We start from the raw sequence: 24,800 nt of genomic DNA, 5'->3' as shown, positions 1-24,800 counted from the left end.
CCCCTATAAACTATATATATTTTTAATATTCTACAAAACAAACCATCATTATACAATAACTTGCCTAATTACCCTAACCTGCCTAGTTAACCTAATTAACCTGGTTAAGGCTTTAAATGTCACTTTAAGCTGTGTCTTGAAAAATATTTAGAAAAAATATTATGTGCTGTCATCATGGCAAAGATAAAATAAATCAGTTATTAGAAATGAGTATTAAAACTATTATGTTTAGAAATGTGTTGAAAAAATCTTCTTTCCGTTAAACAGAAATTGGGGGAAAAATAAACAGGGGCCTAATAATTCAGGTGGTTTAATAATTCTGATTGCAACTCTAGATGTATTTTTGTTCAATATTTCCCTTTTCACTATTATTTCGTATCTATTTTATTTACTTGCTAAAAGATACATAAATATCCACACAGTAGTGAAACTCACCCTCTGAAGCTGAAGCCCCTGGAGGCTGAGGCCCTACAGGTGTTGGTGGCACAGGTCTTGGCCAGGGCTTTCCTGAAGTAAGGCCTGTCCTCACGACCCCAACATACTCCACAAAGGTGCCAGGGAAGTTGCCCTTCTCTTTAGTGCGTTCGTTGGTTCCATGCAGCCAGCCTTTGGGGCACTTTTCATCGCCTTCCTGATACTCAGATGCCAGCAGTGCCATCTTACTGACGGTGAGCAGATCACCAGGCTGCAGAGAGATATCGTCGCCCCGCTCCTGTTTGTACTCGAACAGTGCACGGTACTGGAAAAAACTGTCAGAGCTCATGATTTACTTTTCACATGAGCGCTCTGGTGGCTTTTCTGGAGTTGATGCTTGTTTAAAACTGACCTGGTTTAAAATCCTGAGTGCTAACTCACTTGAACAGTCCTTGGGTTAAATCCTGAGAGCTCATCGACATTCAGCTTGAGTTTCTTGTAAGGGTTAAAACTCCAACAGTACCATGTGTTGGGCTGTTATTGCGCAGTTCTAAATTTGGTCTATTAAGAAAAAGTAAAAACTTTTTTGGAATTAGTTACAAACAGGGTCAGAGAATGCAAAATTCAGCCCCATGGGGAGAACAGGAGAAACAGACCGATTGGGTGGCGGGTGCTGGAGAGTGGCAGCATAAATTTGGGGACACAGTGACCTGGAATCGGGACGCTGGGCTTTTTCTGCAGCGTTGGCACTAGTCCACATAGAAAAATGTACGATTTATTGAAGTAACCTCTGAGTTCATTTGCAGGTGTGGTCAGAAAGATGACATTTTCAGTCTATATATAAAATGAGAGAGCAAGAGCCTTGGACATCTTCTTGATAAACACCTCAAAACCTGAAAGCATTCATTTAAATAGTCAGTTTTACAAATTCTAACTCAAACCAATATAACAGCATTAAAAGAGCAACTTTTGTATTCCAATTTACAGCCTATATATAAAAAAATCTCTGCATTGTTAGAATGCAGCTACTATGCAAACCATGCATACATAGCATAACTCTGTGTGTTTACCAGTCGTAGAGTAACACAATGAAAACTGACATGTAAAAATGACATGTCTGACTTGCAGCGCGTGATTGGGACACTGCCAACTTGTGTACAGCGTGCAGAAACTCGACTCGCGTGATAATATAACTTACCTCCTGTCGCACTTCCTCAAACCGCCCGAAACAAAGGATGCGCGTAGTCCAAAACAAGAGCAAGGAGCGAGCATTTTACGGTCTTTTTAATAAAAACGTGCGTTTAAAATATATTCCCCCAAACAACCTGCGTGGCTGAGTCAGACATCCAGCCAGACTAGTGCTGTAGTACGGTTCAGCCCGAGTGACGTCAGATACCACGCCTCCTCTGTCTGCTTGTCACGCCGTGGGATAAAGTTGGGAAGTCGGGATGTCCTCATGGAGCGGTCAGGATGTGAAGAACGCAATGCAGCGTGAAAATGTTGCGTCGTACTTTTCATCTCGCCACGCAGTTATATAATACACGTCTGACGTGCGCAGATCACGTTAAAGGCACGCATCAGCATAATGCTTTCTCTATAATAGTTTTTTTTAAACCTTTTATCCAATATTATTTCATTTAAATGTTGCAATATTTTAGGAAAAACGTTATACGTATCAAATGGGTAAGAGCTAGTTAGGACATGTTTAAGACAAACTGCATGGATTACTCAAGATGCATTGATAAGTTATATTTACTCTTACTGCAAATTAGTGTAAATGTTGGCATTGAACATTTGACATTCAATGCAATTTATTTCAAATGAAAAGAAAAAAAAAACAAATCTAAATGATCTAAAGTCATTCGATAGGAAAACAATAAAACTAGAAAATATAAATGCTTAGGGAATAACCATCGTTTGGTAACACTTTAAGTAATTCACACCATTTACTATAGGCTTATTACCTGCCTATTATTAAGATATTAACCTGTTATTGGCACTTAAAATGATTATCTTAATCGTAATCGTACTCGTACTACCAGAACTACTACTGTTATTTACTGAAATATGCAGATAATTATTAATTTTAAATTAATTTTAAAAAAATTAGCTATTGAGCTGAAAGTCAATGATTAGCTAGCAATAGCATGTGGTGTACATTAAAATAAACGTGTGTGTGCATTACTCCAGTATTATGTAATTGTGTTAACATTTTATAAACATGACAACCCAACATCAATGTATGCATCTCTAGTGAGATCATCTGTGAGTTAGCCAGTTACAATGGACCTCAACTCAGTGAAAAGCATTTACACATCTCTCAAACTTTCAGAATGTTCATTACTTTTTCTAACAGTAAAAACATTGCCAATCTTCGCAATCTTAAAACTTTAAAACTTAAACATTCATTCATTTTCTTTTCGGCTTAGTCCCTTTATTAATCTGGGGTCGCCACATCGTAATAAACCGCCAACTTATCCAGCATAAGTTTTACACAGCAGATGCCCTTCCCGCTGCAATCACTGGGAAACACCCATACACTCTCATTCACACTCACACACTACAAAGAAATTTAGTTTACCCAATTCACCTATAGCACATTTCTTTGAACTGTGGTGGAAAATGGAGAACCCAGGGTTCACACGGAGACAACATGCAAACTCCCCACAGAAATTCCAACTGACCCAGCTAAGGCTCGAACCAGCAAGGTTCCTGCTGTGAGGTGACATCGCTACCCAAAAAATTAAACTAAAATAATGTAATGGTGTCAATGTAATATTACTATAACCCTGTTTCAAAAAGTTTTACAATCAACATTTGAACTGGATCAAACGCTTTCATGACAGTTGCTCTAAAACACCTAAGAACACCTGTTCTTGTCTAAGAACAATTTGAAAAAAACTTCTTGATCCACTTCAAATGTTGAATACCTTATAACATGAATTTATGTAAATATAGTGGTTAATAATCACGAGAACATTCATGCCCTTCCAGCTGCAACCCATCACTGTGAAACATCAATACACACTCATTCACGCACTTACATGGACAATTTAGCCTACCCAATTCACCTATACCACGTCTTTGGAGGAGACCCACGTGAACATGCAAACTCCACACAGAAATGCCAACTACCCTAGCCAGGGCTCGAACCAGCAATCATCTTGCTGTGAGCCAATCGTGCTACCCACTGCGTCACCATGACTCAAAAAATCATTAAAAATCAAATTTTGAAACTAATAATAAAATCACAAATAATAACAAAGGAGAAAAAAAAACTTATACAAGTGGTAACTAATCTAAAAAACATAGTAAGTTAAACAAGTTAACAAGTAAGTTAACAAGTAAGTTAACTCAAAAAATCATTAAAAATCAAATTTTGAAACTAATAATAAAATCACAAATAATAACAAAGGAGAAAAAAAAACTTATACAAGTGGTAACTAATCTAAAAAACATAGTAAGTTACTATAACAAAATTATGCTAACCGCACACAGATAATATGTTAAGCATTACCAAATGGTTAATGAATCATTTATTAAAAATTAACTACATGAATAGACTTTAGTAGCTAGTTTATAAATATACACTCAAAAAGCCAACAAAGCCACTTGCTCGATTTGCAAATAACAAATATGTCTTGTCGAAAAGAATGGAACGAGTTTTGTTCTGTTAAATGATTCATTCTAGTTGTTTGAAACTAAATGAAGAAATAATCAAATGAATTAGATGAGAACTTGTTGATTGAATGAAATTCATATAAAGGAGAAGCACTTTAGCAGCATCTAGAACAGCAGCCTGTAAGTACATTTAAGATTTGTTTCAGTTGTTGTGTATGGTTTGAGGACTTGTTTCCAGCTGTTTGTGTAAAGTTGTAGGACATTTAAACTTGCTTTCAGTTGTGTATAATACTAGAAGTTGTTTAGCCACTGTTTCCTTGGTTACTATAAGAGCTTGTGTAGCGAACGCAGACGCGGTTCGCGTCGTCCGCCTCAGTTTCGGCCCTTGTTTTGACTCGGGAGGCGTGTCCAAACGCCAGGTAACCACTATATAGTGAGCACGGTAGCATTAGTCGGCAGGAGAAGCACTTTAGCAGCATCTAGAACAGCAGCCTGTAAGTACATTTAAGATTTGTTTCAGTTGTTGTGTATGGTTTGAGGACTTGTTTCCAGCTGTTTGTGTAAAGTTGTAGGACATTTAAACTTGCTTTCAGTTGTGTATAATACTAGAAGTTGTTTAGCCACTGTTTCCTTGGTTACTATAAGAGCTTGTGTAGCGAACGCAGACGCGGTTCGCGTCGTCCGCCTCAGTTTCGGCCCTTGTTTTGACTCTCGAGGCGTGTCCAGCTGAATTCAATCAGCTAGTGCTTTAGGGGTTATATAAACAACTAGTTCACCGCGGCAGCGGTCGCGGCAGCCTCGTGTGAAGACCGCCTCGTGTGAAGACCGACGAGGGTAAAGACCATCGACTCTACCTGCGCGACTCCACCGAGCAAAGACACCGACAAAGCACTTGAGTACTTTACTTTGTTGTTTTACTTTACACTTATTTTTTTTGTTGTCAGTGCACTTTTATTATGTGTTTTCTAATTCCTGTTGTTACTAACACTCGCAAAACACGGGAGGTACGCTGCAGGCGTAATCCTCACAACCTTCGTTCAATACATGTATCTACTATTTCACAACTCTCTCTCTCCGTGGGCCTCTGGAATTGTCAATCAGCTGTTAACAAGGCTGATTTTATTACCTCCATAGCTACATATTCTGACTATAATCTCATGGCTCTAACTGAGACCTGGTTGAGGCCGGAGGACACTGCTACACATGCTACTCTTTCTGCTAATTTCTCTTTTTCCCACACTCCTCGTCAGACAGGGAGAGGGGGTGGGACTGGACTACTAATTTCCAAAGAATGGAAATTTACTCTGATACCGTCCCTGCCAACAATCAGCTCCTTTGAATTCCATGCAGTCACCATTATCCACCCCTTCTACATAAATGTGGTTGTCATCTACCGCCCACCAGGTAAATTAGGTCACTTCCTAGATGAACTGGATGTTCTTCTCTCATCTTTTTCTAATTTTGCCACTCCCTTATTGGTGCTAGGTGACTTCAACATTTACGTTGACAAACCGCAAGCTGCAGACTTTCAGACTCTGCTTGCCTCTTTTGACCTAAAAAGAGCACCTACTTCTGCTACCCACAAATCAGGTAATCAGCTAGACCTTATTTACACACGACACTGCTTCACTGATCAAACAATAGTAACTCCACTACAAATATCTGATCATTTCCTTCTGTCTCTCAACATCCACATTACTCCTGAGCCGCCACACACTCCAACACTGGTTACCTTTCGCAGAAACCTACGATCTCTCTCACCCAATAGACTATCCACCATTGTTTCAGACTCTCTTCCTCCATCTCGCAAACTCACTGCACTTGATTCGAACAGTGCCACTAATACACTCTGCTCCACACTAGCATCATGTCTAGACCGATTATGTCCTCTTGCATCCAGGCCAGCCCGTGCCAGTCCTCCTGCACCCTGGCTCTCGGATGCTCTCCGTGAGCATCGCTCAAAACTTCGGGCTGCAGAGAGAATTTGGCGGAAAACTAAAAATCCTGCACATCTCTTAACATACCAAACTCTTCTGTCCTCTTTCTCAGCTGAGGTTACTTCTGCAAAGCAGACGTATTACCGTCTGAAAATCAACAATGCCACTAATCCTCGCCTACTTTTTAAAACATTTTCCTCCCTCCTCTATCCTCCTCCTCCACCCGCATCCTCCACACTTACTACTGATGACTTTGCTACATTCTTCTGCACCAAAACTGCAAAAATCAGTGCTCAATTTGCTGCACCTACAACAAACACGCAAGATACAACACCAACACCACACACACTCACCTCCTTTTCTCAGCTCTCTGAGTCTGAGGTGTCCAAACTTGTGCTATCTAGCCATGCAACCACCTGTCCACTCGATCCCATTCCCTCTCATCTCTTGCAAGCCATCTCTCCTGCAGTCATACCAACACTGACTCACATAATTAACACATCTCTTGACTCTGGTTTATTCCCCACTACATTTAAGCAGGCTAGGGTAACCCCACTGCTAAAGAAACCCAACCTGGACCATACGCTACTTGAAAACTACAGACCAGTATCCCTGCTTCCATTCATGGCCAAGATTCTGGAGAAAGTAGTGTTCAATCAAGTCCTGGACTTTCTTACTCAAAACAATCTCATGGACAACAAGCAATCCGGCTTTAAGAAAGGCCACTCAACTGAGACTGCCCTGCTCTCGGTCGTGGAGGATCTCAGACTGGCTAAAGCAGACTCTAAATCATCAGTCCTCATTTTGCTGGACTTGTCAGCTGCTTTTGACACTGTCAACCACCAGATCCTGCTATCTACGCTTGAGTCACTGGGCGTTGCGGGCACTGTTATACAATGGTTTAGATCTTACCTCTCTGACAGGTCATTCAGGGTGTCTTGGAGGGGAGAGGTGTCCAACCTACAGCATCTAAACACTGGGGTACCTCAAGGCTCTGTTCTTGGGCCACTTCTCTTCTCCATCTACACATCATCTCTAGGACCAGTCATCCAGAGACATGGATTCTCCTACCACTGCTATGCTGATGACACCCAGCTATACCTCTCTTTTCATCCTGATGATCCCTCGGTTCCAGCTCGTATCTCAGCCTGCCTGTTGGATATTTCACACTGGATGAAAGATCATCATCTTCAGCTGAACCTCGCAAAAACGGAAATGCTTGTAGTTTCTGCCAACCCGACTCTACACCATAACTTTTCAATCCAGATGGATGGGGCAACCATTACTGCATCCAAAATGGTGAAAAGCCTTGGAGTAACGATTGATGACCAACTAAACTTCTCTGACCACATTTCTAGAACTGCTCGATCGTGCAGATTTGCACTCTATAACATCAGAAAGATCCGACCCTTCTTATCTGAACATGCAGCTCAACTCCTTGTTCAAGCTCTTGTTCTCTCCAAACTGGATTACTGCAACTCTCTACTAGCTGGGCTTCCAGCTAACTCTATCAAGCCTCTTCAACTGCTCCAGAATGCAGCAGCACGAGTTGTCTTCAATGAACCTAAACGAGCACATGTCACTCCACTGCTAGTCCGTTTGCACTGGCTGCCAGTTGCTGCTCGCATCAAATTCAAAACTCTGATGTTTGCCTACAAAGTGACTTCTGGCCTAGCACCTTCTTATCTGCACTCACTTCTGCAGATCTATGTGCCCTCCAGAAACTTGCGTTCTGTGAATGAACGTCGCCTCGTGGTTCCATCCCAAAGAGGGAAAAAATCACTTTCGCGAACGCTCACGCTCAATCTGCCCAGTTGGTGGAATGAACTCCCTAACTGCATCAGAACAGCAGAGTCACTCGCTATTTTCAAGAAACGACTAAAAACTCAACTATTTAGTCTCCACTTCACTTCCTAAGCTGCAATTGCCTCTTTGAATATCACACTAATTGTACAAAAAAAAAAAAAAAAAAAAAAAAAAAAACTACTAACACTTCCCTTCTTAGACTTTACAGACCTGAAACTTGCCTTTAGTACTTATTCATTGTTGCTCTTGGTTGTGTAAATTGCTTCCTTGTCCTCATTTGTAAGTCGCTTTGGATAAAAGCGTCTGCTAAATGACTAAATGTAAATGTAAATGTATATGAACGACATGAGTTACTGTGCGCCTCCATCACAGTAGGTGGCGGTAAGCTGGTTCGCATACCCACCAATAAAACAGCATGCGAACAACAATTCACTGTGCATGCTTAGCTTAACAGACTGAATTTTATAAATATATGGACAACTTATTCTTGGCACAAGAAATTTCAAGACAAAACTGCACTTGCTGTTTCTTTTGCATGTCGACGATTTCATTTTTGCACTGTTCCCTTTAAACAAGCTAGGGCATGAACTTGAGCTTGAACAAGACTCATGTAGTGATTAAATAAAGAAGATGTACATTTTTAGCTGGACAGAAGCTGTTGTGGCCAGCGGTTATGACAGTATTCCTTTAAATGTGGTGTAGAGTTAGCTCAGATTGGAACATCTTTTATTGTAATTGGCATTTTATTAAATACCGTTATTTTCTTCTGTGTTACTATTTTACAGCTTTTAAAAAGTTATTTACAAATCCTCTTGTTATCATTTTATGTTTATTTGTGTTAATACATAAATTGTCTCACACCATGGTTTAACTTAACTGCCAAAAAGATACTTTGAGACATACAGTATTGCGAGGATGTGAGGCAATATTGGTAATTTGGTGAAATCACAGCAGGTCGGCTGCAAGTTAAGAACTTCAATGCTGCCAACTAAGACAAATAATTGAAGAAACACAACAGATTTTAATATCCATACATGGACAAGACTAAAACTTGCTGATGTAACAAGGACGAATCTTGTTAAGTTGAAGGCTTTACTGACATTAAGTCAATAATAAATTTAATCAGATAAACACTACACCAACATTTTAATTCAATTAGCTTCAAAGAAGCTGCATGTTAAAACCATGTTGATTTGATTTTTTGATTTGACTTATTTATTTTCGAACAAAACTATCACACATAAAATATCATTAACAAAAGAAATGCATTTATTTTTTAAAAGTTTATATTGTGTTCATATGACACATTCAAAGCAGTTCAAGTTTACTTGATTAGTTTAGATGCACAATGGGTGCTACGATTAAATCCTGTTGATTCAGTAAATAATTTTTTGATTATAGCTACACACGTTATATTCTTGACCCATATAAGCACATTTATACTGTGCTCAATGATATTATTTTCATAAATTGTTAATAATTTATTTTTCATTACTAAATTAAGTATTGCATTATTTACAAGCCAGTTATTTTAAAGTAGCTGATGGTTTTTTGATCATTCTGATTAATTAAGAGAATAAGCAAATAATTAATAAACTATTCAAACAAACATCAATGCATTATATTATTCAGGCATATAGTATTAGTAACTATGCATGTTAAGAAATGCTTTATTAACATAACTTAATGCAGTTTTATGACCTTATATAAAGGAGGGATTATTTATGCTTTGTAAATCCTTTATAAAGGCTCAGTTATATACTATACAGAACAGAAAGGAAATGAAAAAAGACGAACGAGTGACTCATAACAAAAGACATTCATTTAGTGCTTCAAAATAAAAAATACTTGAATGCTAAGTGTGGCAAAGATTATTAATTTATAAAAATTATTTTAAAATATTGGTGCGATAGCCCAGTGGTTGTGCCGACATGTGGTGCAGCAGCGCTCTGGGTGTCCCGAGTTCAAATCCTGGCTCGTGGACCTTTACTGATTCTACTCCCCTATCTCTCCCACTTCACTTCCTGTCAACCTGTACTGTCCTGTCAAATGAAGACAAAAAAAATTATTATTCTTATCATCATAGTAGTTGTCAGTGATGGAAAGAGCACAGAAAAAGCGTAAAAGTACCATTACTTGCCTAAAAATGTATAGTGCAAGTAGAGTAAAAGTATCTGTTGTAAATATTAAAACAGACATTTTAAAAGTACTCAAGAGTAGTCTATAGTGAGTATTACGCTTTAAAAAGCTGGTGAATTTACATGTTATTTGTAAAATGTGTGTAAACGTACAATCTGTAGTGCATTTAGTTATTGCCCAGCATGCACATGTCATAAGGCAATAATATTAGTTTAGATTTCGGTTGTGATGTCAGGTGACCAAAATTCAATGTCTAGCCCGTGTCTTAGGACAACGTTATTTTGATGTACAATAACAACGTCAAATTACATTGATATTTGGTTGATTTTAGATTATGTTAGAAAGTGACCAAAATTTAACATCTGAAACAAGCGTCATATTGATGTCAAATTCTGACATTTATTTATCAGGTATGGCAATTAAAATCCAACATTTGATAGATAGTGGTAACGTCCACACAACGGTAAGCTGTAAGATCATTAGACGTTGGTATTTGGTTGATTTTAGGTTGTACATTGATGTCAGCTAAACTGAACTGAACTTTAACGCTAAAAAACTGAACTACACTGTTACAATTTACAACAACCTTATGTGTGAAGCTGCTTTGACACAATCTACATTGAAAAAGCGCCATACAAATAAAGGTGAATTGAATTGAATTGAATGTTAGGTTTTAAAATGTCAACCAGATTTTCATTTAAAAACAAAAATGCAATGTCCCCACAAGGTTAGGGTACAACATCAATCTGACGTCATGATGATGCCTCGCGTCTGCTGAGCGTATGAGGTTATTTCGGCATATCATACAGTAAACATCTGTCATCTTCCCATCAGTGACATGCATTTAAACAGTCTCTGGGTCAATGCGTGTAGATATTGGACATTTTCTTGGACACTTTTAATGCTTCCAAACAGTTTACTGCAATTATAAATCGCCCATGTCTTGAAATAGTTAATTATGATGTGACTTACCTTTTATGTGCGATTTGATTGGATAAGAATCACAGGACTGATTTTTCTAATCGCCATAGACAGTAAAAAATAAAGTAGTGATTGCAGGTGGAAGGAAAGTAGGGGAGTAAAAGTACCACTAAAATGCACTCAAGAGAAAACAAAGGTGCAAATTTATAAAACGTCCTAGTAAATTACAATTTCTAAGACTACTAAATTACAGCAACTTGAGTAATTATAATTTGTTACTTTACACCAGTGGTAATAGTACATATGGTGGTAGTAGTAGTATTGCTAGTATTAGTACTAGTATTGGACTGGAGAAAATGGCAAATCAACAACAAAAACTTTCCTGATGACAACAGCAGCTCAGATAAAGTGCTCCCTGACATGGACCATCAAGCTGTCTTTCAACTGAACCTGAAAGAAGTGCATCTGACCTTTCTTCCATATCATAATGACATAGCTTGTGTAAAGACAGACACAAATTGTTTAGTTCTGCCATTAGCATTTCTGCATTAACCTTCACGGCATCCAGAGCCCGAGATGCCCTCTTCAGCAATCCCTACCATTCGCTTTCATCAAACTCCATTTCCTTTTCAATCAGTGACAGCTGAGCTGGGAAGGTAATAGTCATCTTCAGTCAGCATCTGCTGTGTTCTTCTGACCAGCTTGCCTTCACAAGATTACAAACATGCGGATGAACTTGTATTTTATACAAAAGAGAAATGTGACAGAATAAAGCCATTAACCCATGGGGGTATTGTGAGGCACTCTATTGTTAGAAATACCATTTGTGAATAAGTATCAATGTGATGAAAGTTGATGGGGAAGTAAGACCCTTCCTTAATACGTCCATCACTGTGGAACATGACTGAGGTAAATGAAAAGATTTAAGGAGCCTTTTCACTGCATAGATTCACTGATGACACTCTTATAGACATCAGAAGAACTTCACCTAAAAAAGTGAGTAAACTTGTTGCCTTAAAAGCAACAAGTTCATTCATTCATTGATTTTCTTTTCGGCTTAGTCCCTTTATTAATCTGGGGTCACCACAGTGGAATGAACCGCCAACTTATCCAGCATATGTTTTACGAAGCGGTTGCCCTTCCAGCTGCAACCAATCATTGGGAAACACTATCCACTCTCATTCACACACACACACACACACACACTACAGACAATTTAGCCAACCCAATTCACCAGTACCGCATGTCTTTAAACTGTGGGGGAAACCGAAGCACCAAGAGGAAACTCACATGAACACGGGGAGAACGTGCAAACTCCACAGAGAAATGCCAACTGACCCAGCCGAGGCTCGAACCAGTGACCTTCTTGCTGCGAGGCAACATCGTTCCCCACTGTGCCACCGCACCACCCCAAAGCAACAAGTTGACTTAAGTAAAAAAAAAGAGTGAGTAAACTCATAGTAACTTCTAACAGTTAAGTTGGTGTTGAATAAAGACTTTGAATTTGAATAATTACAAACATATAAAGTTTATTTACTTAATAAACTGGTTCGCATCGTTGAATTTGCTCTTCAGTGTTTGAACTCTCAGTAAGGATTAAATCACACTGAACTGAGCTAAACTGAACTGAACTGAACTTAAACACTTAAACCTGAACCACACTGTTCCAATTACTATGACCATTTATGTGAAGCTGCTTTGACACAATCTACATTGTAAAAGCGCTATACAAATAAAGCTGAATTGAATTGAATTGAATTAATAATTTTAGCGCAATGGGTTTACTCACTTTTTAAAGTAAAAGTAAACAAAATGCTTTAAAAGAAATGGGTTTTCTCACATTTAATCACCTTTTACATTTTGTTACCAAAAATAATGGAATATTATATCTTTTCACTGTTATTCATCAAATACGTAAATAGTTTTTTTAGTCAATATCATATCTGCGTACATCAGAGGCATCACTAGACCCCATGTACTGTAGCACGTACCTCAGTAAAAAAAAAAAAAAAAAAAAAAAAAAAAAAATTTCTCTATATATATATATATATATATATATATATATATATATATATATATATATATATATATATATATATATATATATATGCGTTGCTCATACATTGTGAAACCAGCTTAACAGCCTTTAATGCAAAGGTGTCAGCTGCTGTAAGTTTTGCAAGTCGGCAAAACGAAATGTTTAAATAATATGATGATGATATTATTTTGACTACACATGGCTTCTGTAAGATCAATTCTTTTTTGTATGCAGCAGAAAAGAAAGCTGATGAGTTAGGGAGATTAGACATATTAACATAAATTCTCAGCTATCAGTCTGGTCTCAGACAAAATATAATTTTATACATTAATTTTTTTGGTTTTCTGAAAGTAATATTCATGCAAAAGATTTCTTTGAAGATATTAGCATTATGACTCCAGTTGTGTCTTTACATTTGATTGATTTCTGTTATTTATTTATAACAATAAATCTATAATAATACTTAATGTAATAATAATAACAATACATTTATTGATTTATTTATTACAGCTTTTTATAGAGTAAACAATATTTTATGGAGGGTTTAGGGGGCCCATGCTCCCATAGAGCTTTATGTCTAGTAACCCCTGGCCTACATCAAATAACAGACACAATGTGGACACATATGCCCATATACCGGCAGCTAGCTCTCTGCAACTCTTACAGGGTCGCCCACTGAAGCTAACCAGGGCTGCGCCTAGACAGCACCTGAACGGGAGACCACATGGGAAAGCAAGGTTGCTGCCGGAAGTGGTGCTAGTGAGGTCATCAGGGTGCTCAACCTGTGGTCTGTATGGGTCCTAATTCCCCAGTATAGTGTAGGGGACTATATAAGGTTTAGTGAGCACTGTCTTTCGGATGAGACATTAAACAGAGGTCCTGACTCTCTGTGGTTGTTAAAAATCCCAGGATGTCCTATAAAAAAAGAGTGGTTAAACCCCAGCATCCTGGCCAAGTTTGCCACTGGCCTCTGTCCATCATAGCCTCCAAACAATCCCCATATCATAATTGGTTTTATCACTCTGTCTCCTTTCCACCAATCAGCTGGTGTGTTGTCTGGAGCAATAGGGATTACCGTTGTGTCATTCAGGTGGATGCTATACAATTGTGGTGGATGAGAAGATTGCCCACAATTTTTAAAGTGCTTTGAGTGTCTAGAAAAGCACTATATAATGTAATTATTATTATTATTATTAATGTAGTTTAGCTTTAATTCTTGTTCATCCTTATTTTAATGTTTCCCTTTGAACAATCTGTATACCTGAGCAATTACAGTACATCTCATATGTAACTTTCATTAGGACAATAGGTTATTAGTAGTAAGTCAATAAGAAGAAAAAAGAAAAGAAAAAAAACAACAACAAGGTTATTGTTTAATGTAAAATTATGTTAAAGTCCTTAATTTTAATAAAATACATTGTCATAGTATTTCGAAAATGATAACCTCTAAAGCAGTTAACTGTTTGAAAAGCAGAAAAAAGCTCTTAATAATTGCTATGTGTTATGTTATACAGTTCTTTTGAAGGTTTCATTTTGACTGACTGACATTATTCTAATGTGTGCAACTATTTTCAGTAAAAGTATAACAAAATAATGCTGAAACGAATATCAACACCATCTGAAGTCTATTGGTTTTTGGACCATTCCTCTTGTGGATTTTAAAGCTTTATCAATCCCACACAAGCCCAAGCAAAAACCAATTCACACAGTGCCAGATGTTTTCAGAACACATCTGTTTTCATTTGTCAAACCCACCTACACCGAACCTACTCTTGCAGATACATTTAAGATTACCAATGTCTGATAAAGTAAATAGGAAAAGTTTGGATTACAAAGAAAACCTCCAACCACAATTATACGACCCCCTGCTTCTGCTGAACGCAAAGATATTTTCTACATACTGGTGATGTAGATCTCACATTCAGTTGTCTATGCCTGTACTGTCAATATAAATGCATGAACTGTGATACTGTCGTAGTCTATAATGACAACCAATGCAGGCCTTGAAGCCCTCAGGGTTTGATGCTTGCCTGAACGCTCCCATTTACTGCCCCCTCCAGTCGACATACTGGAGATATATTGAGCCAATCAGAGGTCAGGAATGTATTGGTGGCCCATGGTCAGTATAAGAAAAGTATGGTGAGGTAGACGCAGTCATATGTTTAGCGGAAGGTAATATAGACGTTACGCTGTGAATGTAATTTTAGTCAAATTACTGTAGGGAATGTTTATTTCGCTTATCACACGAAAACATGTGTCTTCAAGTGTAGGCGATGGGAGAAAAGCTGCTGAAGTGTGTAATAGAAGCACAGGCAGATTTTAGGCATCGTTTTCAGGAGGTGGCAATCAAGCAAAGAGACTTAACCTCCGTTTGGTATCTATAGAGGATCTGGTAAAAGCCTACTATAGGTAGACCTTGTCATTTTTAAGCATGAGTGAACACGTCTAAAAAGCGAAATAGCTAAACGTTCAGTCTGACTGAAATTTTTGGGATTCAGGGCACTGTTTCCAGACAGCTAGTAATTGGAGTGCTTGATAGTGTTTGGCTACAGATAAAGCTGATGATTAATGTTTTGAAATCAGTGAGATGATATATCCTATATAGGTATGTGGTGCGCACAAAGATCCATCATTATATCTCATGTTGCATTACCTTTAATCCACTGCTTTACAGTAAAACTAATCCTTTTCTGTACATAAACATTCAAACCAAGCATCAGAATGGGGAAGAAAGGTGATTTAAGTGACTTTGAACGTGGCATGGTTGTTGGTGCCAGACAGGCTGGTTTGAGTACTTCAGAAACTGCTGATTTACTGGAATTTTCACATACAACCATCTCTAGGGTTTACAGCGAAAAAGACAAAATACAGTCCGAAAAAGAGAAAATATCCAGTGAGTTGCAGTTCTGTGGGTGCAAATGTCTTGTTGATGGCAGGGGTCAGAGGAAAATGGCTGGATTGGTTTCAGCTGATATAAAGGCAACAGTAACTTACAACCTCGGATGTAACCACTCGCTACAACCGAGGTATGCAAAAGAGCATCTCTGAACGCAAAACATGTCCAACCTTGCAAATAGACAGTGCATATACCATTGAATTAATTATTTACTTTTTTTTTTTTTGGACATATTTCAAGCAAGCAAAACATGGAAGAATAAATTAATATTGCTTTAATAACATCAGGGTGAGTATAAATGAAGTGTAAATGATTTAAAAACAAAAATTAATAGGCAATAAAGATACATTTTGACCATGTGCTGTATGAAAGAGTTTTCAAAAGCCTCTTACTGTACATCTTCTGCAGGAAATGTTTAAGAGGAGGTCGAAGGACAAAAACATTAGACTAGAGGACAGAGCGACTATAAAAAAGGACAAAAATACACTGAAGAGGGGTCACCTACCGCCCACAGCATCACTTGTAAAGAGCTGTTACCCAACCAAAATAAACATTATAAGGTGCAATGAATTGAAAGGAAAGTCATGGAAAGAGTAGGAAGACTCTTGCCAAGCCTGCCGCCCCAGGGGTGAGTGAATGCAAGAGGACAGCCAGAGCATGGCAATGATGTCCTCTTAAGCCAGAAAAAAAAAACGGATCATGAAGGACATGAATGGGCATTGGAGACATGCATGGAGAAGTAATAACTGCAGACCTGTAGGGCTCAAAATTTGGCTGGCCGACGTGGGTAACTACACTATTTGGTGCTAATAGCAATTTTCATTGGCCCATTGATGCCCAATAAGCATGGTTTTATCACTACTATGCCAAGAGGGGAAATAATAACAATTTTAATGTAACATTTCAGAATTCCTGCTTTTACCCAAGTAATTATAATTTTGAGCTTTCAGCATTTACTCTTTAATCAGAAGTACCGCTTTAGTTCTTGTAATTGCTTTGTACTTGTATATGTGTAATGACAATAAAGTTGAATCTAATCTAATCTAAATTGCAAGCAATCAGGCTCTCTTGCAATTCTGACTTCTATTTCTTGCTTTTTGACTATATAGCTCACCAAAAATTCCAAACTGATAGACAAAAACTGCTTATGCTATGCCAGAAAAAAAACTGCAGGTTAAGCTTCCATTAAAAAGAAGGTAAAATGTTAATTTTGTGATTTATACTTCAAAATTGAAAGAATATTTGTATGTATGTGTACGCGTATGTATTTACATGTGTCAGTAATTAAAGCCTGAAAACATGGAATACCTAATATTGGCCTACAGTCTTTTTTATTGGTATATTCTTGCTCAAAATTATCATTTATAAAATCAATATAAGACACAAACAAACTTTTTACTCAGAATGCATTCCTATAAATGAGAAATCCAGAGCACCAATAATAACATACTCTGTCACTGGCCTGCAAAGTTGAGCTAAAACCCCAAATAGATACACGAACTAGCTAATAAAGCTCTTATAGGTATATTAGAAACTTATTGAACCAATATTGAACTTGGGCACCGTTTATCTATAGCAGAGTGCTGGAGGGCTGAACTCCTGAAGAGTTTAGCTCTAACTTGCCTCAAAATACCTGCCTGGAAGTTTCTATGCCAACATAGAGCTTGATTAACTGGTTCAGGTGTGTTTAATTGAGGTTGAAGCTAAAATCTGCAGGACACTGGCCCTCCAGGACCGAATTTAGGCACCCCTGTGTAGGGGATCAACCTACGTTTTAATATCGATCAGGGATTAATTAGCTCATTTCAATGAATCGGATCCTAAAGATTCGAATCATTGATTTGACTCAAATGAGTCAGATTGAATCCGATCAAAAGATTCACACTTTATCTACCATTTGTCCCGCAAATAGAAGACATCGTATCTTACCAATCTTGTTAATATTATTTACGTGGCCAACGATAATAACATAACACAGTATTGGATGATCTTTTAGCAAGGTAACAAGATCTACAGCTCGAGGCAATGACTTAGAAGCACATAAACAAGAACACAGTTCTTACAAAATGAGAACAAAGTTTTATTGAGCTACGCTACGATACATGAAACTAACTACGTAATAAGCAAACAACAAACAAACGCACACACACATTCACACATACACACAGAGGTAGTTCAGAGGATGCAATATGAGTTGACAACGTCCCAAATTAATTCTAATACTTCTTACAAGATCTTAGAATTCCACCTGAGAAACCACAAAAGCAGAGATATGGCTTATCTTTAACTGCTTAAGATCAATCTGCACAAGATCAGCAAGAGACAACATTAGTTTGTTACTTGCGCCCTTTTTGCTGAAGTCGAATCTCCCTCGCCGGCTGGCCTTGGGGAAACACGGTGCTCCTGATTGGGTAGTTTCTCGCTTCGATGACATCTTTGGGATTCACGCGCTCGTGAATGGCTGTTGTCCTGGGTTACCGAGGTGACAGACTGCTGAGAGTCGGTTTGCGGAAGTTCATGCAGCTTCGGGAGTCCCGAAACTTAAGAGGTTTGCGTGGAAGTTCGTAGTGACCCAATCGCGTGGCGGCGCGGTGTCCGGGCAGGCGAAAGGGGGCAGAGAGCAAAAGCATGCGCAAGCTAGCTGATGCAAGAAGCAAAGTTTCTTTGTTGCAGGGTGTTTTTAAGTGACCTGGTCTGGTTCGTCCCCATGGCACTGTCTGCCAATGAGCAGTTGCCATGAAGGGCGGGAGACACCCCGTACTGACGTAGGAAAGGTCAATAATTAACAGACTGCATGTAGATTTCACATGGTAGAACTCTTGCAAGATTGAAACTATCTTACATCAAACGTTACAAGATGAATACTGTTTGTACTACTAGTTTTTCATTTACACCAACGTATTGCAAATGTCACTAGCTTTCGTTCAATACCAGACATCATACATTTCAGACACATACAGATTATTTTACTCTGTTATAAGGGTTAAAACAACACATTGATTAACCTAGTTGATTGGAATAAACAGCATATGAGGAACATTATGGCATATTATTTAAAGATACATCTGCCTTAGTTCTAACATTTTAAGAGATTGTCTTTTATTCATATGCATTAATGTTTCTAGAGATCTCTTTGTCTCTACGAAATTGTGCTTCTAGCAGGATGTGCCCAAGGCGAGCACATGACCAGGAGTCAATTAAATGTCTCGTGAAATGGTTTCCGCTGAAGATCCTGTAAGGGCCATTGTTTTTTAATTTAACTGATTTAATTAATCATTGGCTAGTTAGCCAAAGGGTACCAGAACATCTGCATAGAAGTACTGGTCAGAGGAGCCCGAAATCAATTGGCGTTCTGTTATCCTGATGGTATAAGCCCTCAAGCTAGTTCAATGAATGAGACCATTGGAGATGCCCAAGATTACAGATTCAACTTGTGTTGACCACTGCAATATGCCGATGAGTTCCTTCATCTCCCCCTTTGACTGGCGATGTTCCCGGTGTGAACATTGGCAGGCACTGGAACAAACAGGCAGAAGCAGAGAGAACAGGAACACAAGACACAAACAACATCATCACTAACTGAATCTTGGTGCAGGGTTTAGGCACTTTGGAATGCTCGGGTTAGCAATGCTCAAGGTGTAGAAGAGCATAGTTTAGTATGATCAGAATTTAGGCTTTTAAGACTAACCGAGGTATTGAAGGTTCAACGAAGTTGTATAGGCATTATCTCAATCAGTAAAGAATTTAATTTTTGGTCAGCGTTATTGCATCTAAGCATGCACGAGATGTGGGGCGTGCACATTTGAACAACTTTTGCATGGCCTTTACTCGCTCGTGGAGGAAGAGGGCAAGTGTCAAAGTCAACGTATACCCTACAATGCTATTTTGACGAGAGTCAGACCAATAAATTTCATTCTTTACCCTCAATCCCTTTTTCGGTTCTGGATTGAAGATGAAGAAATGTGGAAAACTAATCTTTTGAGTTTTTGCCTAAAATGTGTCGTCAGACAGGTGCTACAACGTTAAATTACCAATACAGCAATCACACCTTTAAGGCATTGATCCGTGAGGCTTGGTGAAAGGAGTCAATCCTAATTCTGAGCTCTGGACTTAAACATCATCTGTGGGGGTTCCCTGATGAGGCAAGAGAAATTAATTAATAGACGGAGAGAAAGAGAAAGAAAAGAACACTGAGACATAAGGACATTGAGTGAGGTTAACACAACAAACAAGTGTCACATATGTAATAGCTCCTCTCTACTAGAGATTGGTCCTAGTAGTGCAGTGGAGGGGAGAGTGCATGTATTGGGTTTAGGAAACATAACTAGGGCTAGGTGTCTTCCTAAAATGGCACAAATGACAACTACAGTTTAGCGTTAAAATAAGAGTTTAGGATAGTGGGTCTGTGTCAGCAGGTTGGTTCCTCCCCCTTTCTGGTCACTTGGAGTTGAGGGACTGGAGTTGGCATGGCACAGGTAGGATTTGGATTGATTCTGAGTTCAGCTGCGTGGCAAACGATCAAGACAGCACTCTTAGGAATTGGAAGGGTTTCATCCACAAGTGTTTGTGTGATGCAGTGGTGACCTGAGGCATCAGGTGTTGAGTTAGCGTCTAACTCTGGTGTTCAGGTACAGTCTATTGAGTCTTTGAAGTTTTGGGGCTTACAGTTCTCTGTAAGTGAGGTGCAGAAGTGCTGTTTAGCCAGGTCGTTGCTTGTCAGGCAGAATCAGGTTTTCCTTTCCTTTCCCACTTCCGATCCTCTTCCCTTTGCTTGAAGAATTCTTTCAGGATCATCTTCATCAGTTCTTGAGGGTCAAAACATGGTGATGTTGTCCCTTGTGGGGATTCAGTTGGAGCTTGATCAGCGTGGAATCTTTGTGAGTTCTTTCGTTGACCTCTTGGGCTGGTTGTGTCAAGGTGATGTTGCTTTACCTTGGAAGTACCACTTGATTCCCACGAGCTTGTCCCCCTTTTGTTTACAAATGAGGTGGACCTGTTCCACGGTCTCTCCCGGTGACGTTCAGGTGAGTGTTGTCGTCCAGACAGTCCTTTCCAGCGACGGTTCCACTGTTTGGGTCTGGTATCAGCATGACAGTCTCGTTGTCTGTTGTAAGACGACACATTCCACTCACTGGGAGGTAGTCTAGCATTGTCTGGGCCTTGGGCACCCTCAAGGGCCAGATTTTGACTTTAAGTGTTAAAGTAATAAACAGCAGGGATTTTGGCACTCTTCTCTGAAGCCGTCTTTTGTTTGACGTAGGCTTTATGTGCCAAATCTCGTAATTGCTGAGTGTTCATCGTGTGGGGGCATGCAAGAACCCCAAGATGGTGGCTTACCCCAGGATGAAGGTTTCTCAGGAAGAGGATTTTGAAGTTCAGGTCCTCTTCCATCTCAGGTTCATTGCGGGTGCCGAAGTAGGCTCGTCTGAGTCTGCTGTAGTAGGCTTGAGAAGACTCATGGCGACCTTGCTTTGTCTCCAGGGCAGCTACAAGTCCTTGTTCAGACTCGATGTCATCAAACTCTCTGATGAGGGCTTCTCGGAGCAGGAGGTAGTCAGTCTTTGTGTGAGCCGGCTGACGGTCCAGGAAGCTGCGCACTTCAGGGCTGGAGGTTGCTCGGAGCAAATACAGTCTATCTTTGTTAGTGACATTGGGTCTCATTTCCAGGTGAAAGTCAATGTCTTGCAGATAGGCGTAAACATCTTGGCTGCCTGGCAAATTCGGCGTGAACTTGCCCAGGTTCTTGACTAGCTTGCCAAGGTCTTTGAGGTCCAGGCCACAGGGTGATACGTGGCTGTCTGGAACAGAAGGAGATGGTGAGGGTTTTGGCAGTGACCCCTCAGCTTTCTCATTGTGTGTCAGTTCATATGCATGCTTGAGTTCATCTTTAATGCTGTTGGACTCTTCTTTGATGTAGTCCAGCTGCTGCGTTAGTCGTCTGACCTCATGTCTAGCTTCACTCAGGTGAGTTTCGAGGGCTTTGATTCTGCTGTCCTTGTCTTTAGAGTCAGCATTTACTTCTTCCAGTAGCTGTTCGACATACTCAAGCTTGTTAGCGACGTCAGCGTGTTCGGCTTTGGCTTGCTCCATTTCTTGGGTGGTGGCTAGAGTCTCGTGAAGTTTATCAATCTCCTCTTTGGCAGCTTGATCAGTCTCATCTGGCTGTTCCGGTCGTTCCTGAGCCTCCAGTTCTAGCTGGTTTATGCGGGACTGAACATTTGTCAGCTTGTGCTGGAGCTTGGCAGAATGCCTGTCACTCAGCTTAAGGGTGGCGATGAGGACGTGACTCAAAGTACCTGTGATCTTGGCTAGGTCTTTGTGATTGTAGCTTTTGCTCGGGTCTTGCTTCATAAGGCTGTTCAGGTTCTCATCCAGCTGGTCCTGTGTCAGATGCTGTAGCGTTTCAGCGGCCTTAGGGAGGAGGCTGTCCGTTGCAACACTTAGCCATGCTTCTAGGTCCTTCCAGTGGCCAACAGGGTCTTTAGGGCGAGCCATGTTTGCGGCGGTGAGGGGGAAGACCTATAACTGACACTGACACAGACCTAGGAGAGAGAGAAAAGAACAAAAGAAAACAAAAACAAATGGCAAACAAAAAGTGTCAGGGTGTAATGTCAGATGCGAGCTACTGTTGAGTGTGGAATAAACAAGTGGGTGTTGTTCTCTGTGACTGTGATCCTCTAGGGGGCGTGCATCTAACTTGTAGTCTCTGTGGGGACAGTCAGTAAACACACACAGTTAGGAACAGAGGAAGAGAAGAAGACTGACAAGGAGTAGAGTGATAATTGGCTGCTTCCAGGTTCCTAGTGAGAACAATTCCTTTAGCTTTTGTCAAGCATTAGGTGAAAGGATGCTTCTCGGCTGGAAGTTGGAAATGGGGAGCTCTAAACACCAGGACTGTGATTGTTATTAAATTTCCTCCGCTGTGAAAGAAAGTACAATAACAATGACAGTATTGGTTTCTTACTCATTAGGATTGACACCATACACCAAGTAGACCACTTTTGATGCGGATCTAAAATCAAATTTGAAAACACCTGTCTTCTGGTTGACTCGTTTCGTCCTTGAGTGAGTAGCGTCCTATGGCGAGAAAGGGTAAAGAGAGAGTCAGATCACTTTAACATAAAATGTTTAAGTTTCACAACATTTGTTAAATGTTTCTAACGTTCTCTGCTTTCATGATTCACACAGGTACAATCTCAAAAGGGCAGCGGTAGTCAACTCGGAAGAAGAAAGTTAGAAGAAACAATAGAAAGTGAAGCAAGTTTTCAAATTACAAAGTTGACAAAGTGGTGGCATTGTTGAGTCAACACATCAAAAGGGGTTGGTTTATTGTGTTATCAAGATAACTAATTAGCCTAAGTAGACAGGAAAATCCTATTTTCCTTCGGGGTTTGGCTAATCGAAGGCTACTGCTCTGGTATGCTAGGTTTAACGATGACTATGGTTCAGTTGTAGCCACCTACAGGCTACACTGTCTCATTGCATCAACCAAACACCAGGGGGAGCACTGTCCTGTGAGGCAATTTAATACCTGAAGGATAATAAAAAAACTTGATTACAAATTAATTTAAAACTAATTTAAATTAGTAATGACATGAAATGATTCAGAAATATGATTTTTATCAATAACCTTGATTAAGAGTTGCTATAATTAAATAAATCAATAATTGTAATAGAAAAGGGAAACCAAACACCACTATTAATGAAATTAAAATTTTCAAATAGTAATAATGTTGGTTGAGACTAACACTCAGTGAGGTTGTCATAAAGTCATAAACACAATTATGATTTAATTAATCAGCAAGCATTCCTGCAAATCAGTTATAAGAATAAATCAATTTCAAAATCAATGATGATAGGGAATGCGTGGTATTCCTGATGTCATTAAATTTGATCAAAAGTGTTTATTTAAAATTAATCAATAACTGTTATTGGTATAGGGCAGCCAAGCATCAATGAACTATTAAATGAAATAAAAATTTCAGAATAGTGATTGTGTTTGTAAAGTCCTAGTACAATAAATGTTATAATTTAATTAATCCGTAAACACTGTGCTTATAAATCAACTTCAAATATCAACAGTCATAGAGAATGGTTGTTCCTATAATGTTGATAAGTTTCAGAAGAGGAAAGCATTAATCATTAATTAAGCCTTAGGCATTAATTTGATTGAGCAATCAAAAGCATTATATTATAGTCATAAACTATAATTCATTGCTAATAAACCAACAACTTATGACCATTTGAATTTATAAAACAGGCCAGGTTAAGCAGGAAAAGCATTTGACAAATGTGATTAAGCCAGCGATGAGATCGCGTACACTAGGGTTTACTAGATCTGCATTAGTCAAAGCCTTTTCCAAGAAAGGGAGAAAAATGAGAAATAAGGCAAATAGCCTATAAAGAGTGAGAAATCAAGATTCAAAATCTCGCTAGCGTGAATTAGGTTGTCACTTCAACTTAACACACTGCATTCAAGACCACAAGAAGAGCGCTACTACACTAGCCTTTAATGCTATAATGACATAGCCATACCACACACTTCAATGTAACAGCGTCACTTAGCTTAGCTTTGTGCTAATGTCTACAGCCGATGCAAGCGCGGAGGACTGCGCATGCGCACTTGAGAGTACTCTGAAAAGTCTTCCAGGACTTTCGGGAGGCTGTTACTATGACGACGTACACAGAATAAACCAATATGCGGTTATGCCCACAAACATACATGCATCACGTGAAATAGCGGCGCATTTCACACTGCTCAACAGAATATAGCACTGTTAAGATCTCGGTAGATCCCAGCGCTCTGTGTCGAGACTATTCACAGTCAAAGACACGCGTGGATTCAATCACGCACACTTTACTTGATCAAGATAAGTTCTCCCGTGAGAATACGCTCTGCCGCTCTCTCGAGCGCGGCGCGCTGAGTTCACTAACTCTGATGCTAGTGAATTAGATGGCAAAAAGACAGTTAGCTACTCTGTGCTTAATTTGACCAGGGAGAAATGCACAGTTAGTCTTTAAAGCTGGG

The 24,800-nt window shown here is 39.2% G+C and overlaps 2 protein-coding genes and 1 long non-coding RNA gene across 9 annotated transcripts in view; 2 read left to right on the top strand and 1 right to left on the bottom strand.

Moving 5' to 3' along the window:
* Positions 1-8,119, top strand: part of LOC147843556 (uncharacterized) — a 536,892-nt gene extending 528,773 nt beyond the window's left edge. Inside the window, exon 2 of the mRNA XM_087257557.1 lies at positions 4,181-8,119. Within this exon, the coding sequence (XP_087113683.1) occupies positions 4,992-7,889 (2,898 nt within the window). The 5' untranslated portion in view covers positions 4,181-4,991 and the 3' untranslated portion in view covers positions 7,890-8,119. The remainder of the gene's footprint in view (positions 1-4,180) is intronic.
* Positions 1-24,800, bottom strand: part of pik3r3b (phosphoinositide-3-kinase, regulatory subunit 3b (gamma)) — a 481,128-nt gene that overhangs the window by 311,465 nt on the left and 144,863 nt on the right. For 3 of the 7 annotated variants that reach the window (NM_001442180.1, NM_001442181.1, NM_001442185.1), the window contains 2 exon segments: positions 436-1,307; positions 1,613-1,798. Coding sequence is in view for 5 of the 6 variants with exons in the window: in NM_001442181.1 (NP_001429110.1) it covers positions 436-763 (328 nt within the window). In the remaining variant the exon portion in view is untranslated. 7 annotated transcript variants of the gene reach the window in all.
* The window catches only part of LOC147843555 (uncharacterized), an 89,412-nt gene continuing 77,059 nt past the window's right edge, over positions 12,448-24,800 (top strand). The window contains exon 1 of the long non-coding RNA XR_015493846.1: positions 12,448-12,553. This is a non-coding gene — a long non-coding RNA (uncharacterized LOC147843555). The remainder of the gene's footprint in view (positions 12,554-24,800) is intronic.

This window comes from Danio rerio, chromosome 6, assembly GCF_052040795.2.
Source record: "Danio rerio strain M-AB ecotype USA chromosome 6, GRCz13ab, whole genome shotgun sequence".
In the NCBI taxonomy this organism is placed as follows: domain Eukaryota; kingdom Metazoa; phylum Chordata; class Actinopteri; order Cypriniformes; family Danionidae; genus Danio; species Danio rerio.
Note: the sequence above shows the minus strand (reverse complement) of the source record. Positions and strands in the feature narration are given on the sequence as shown.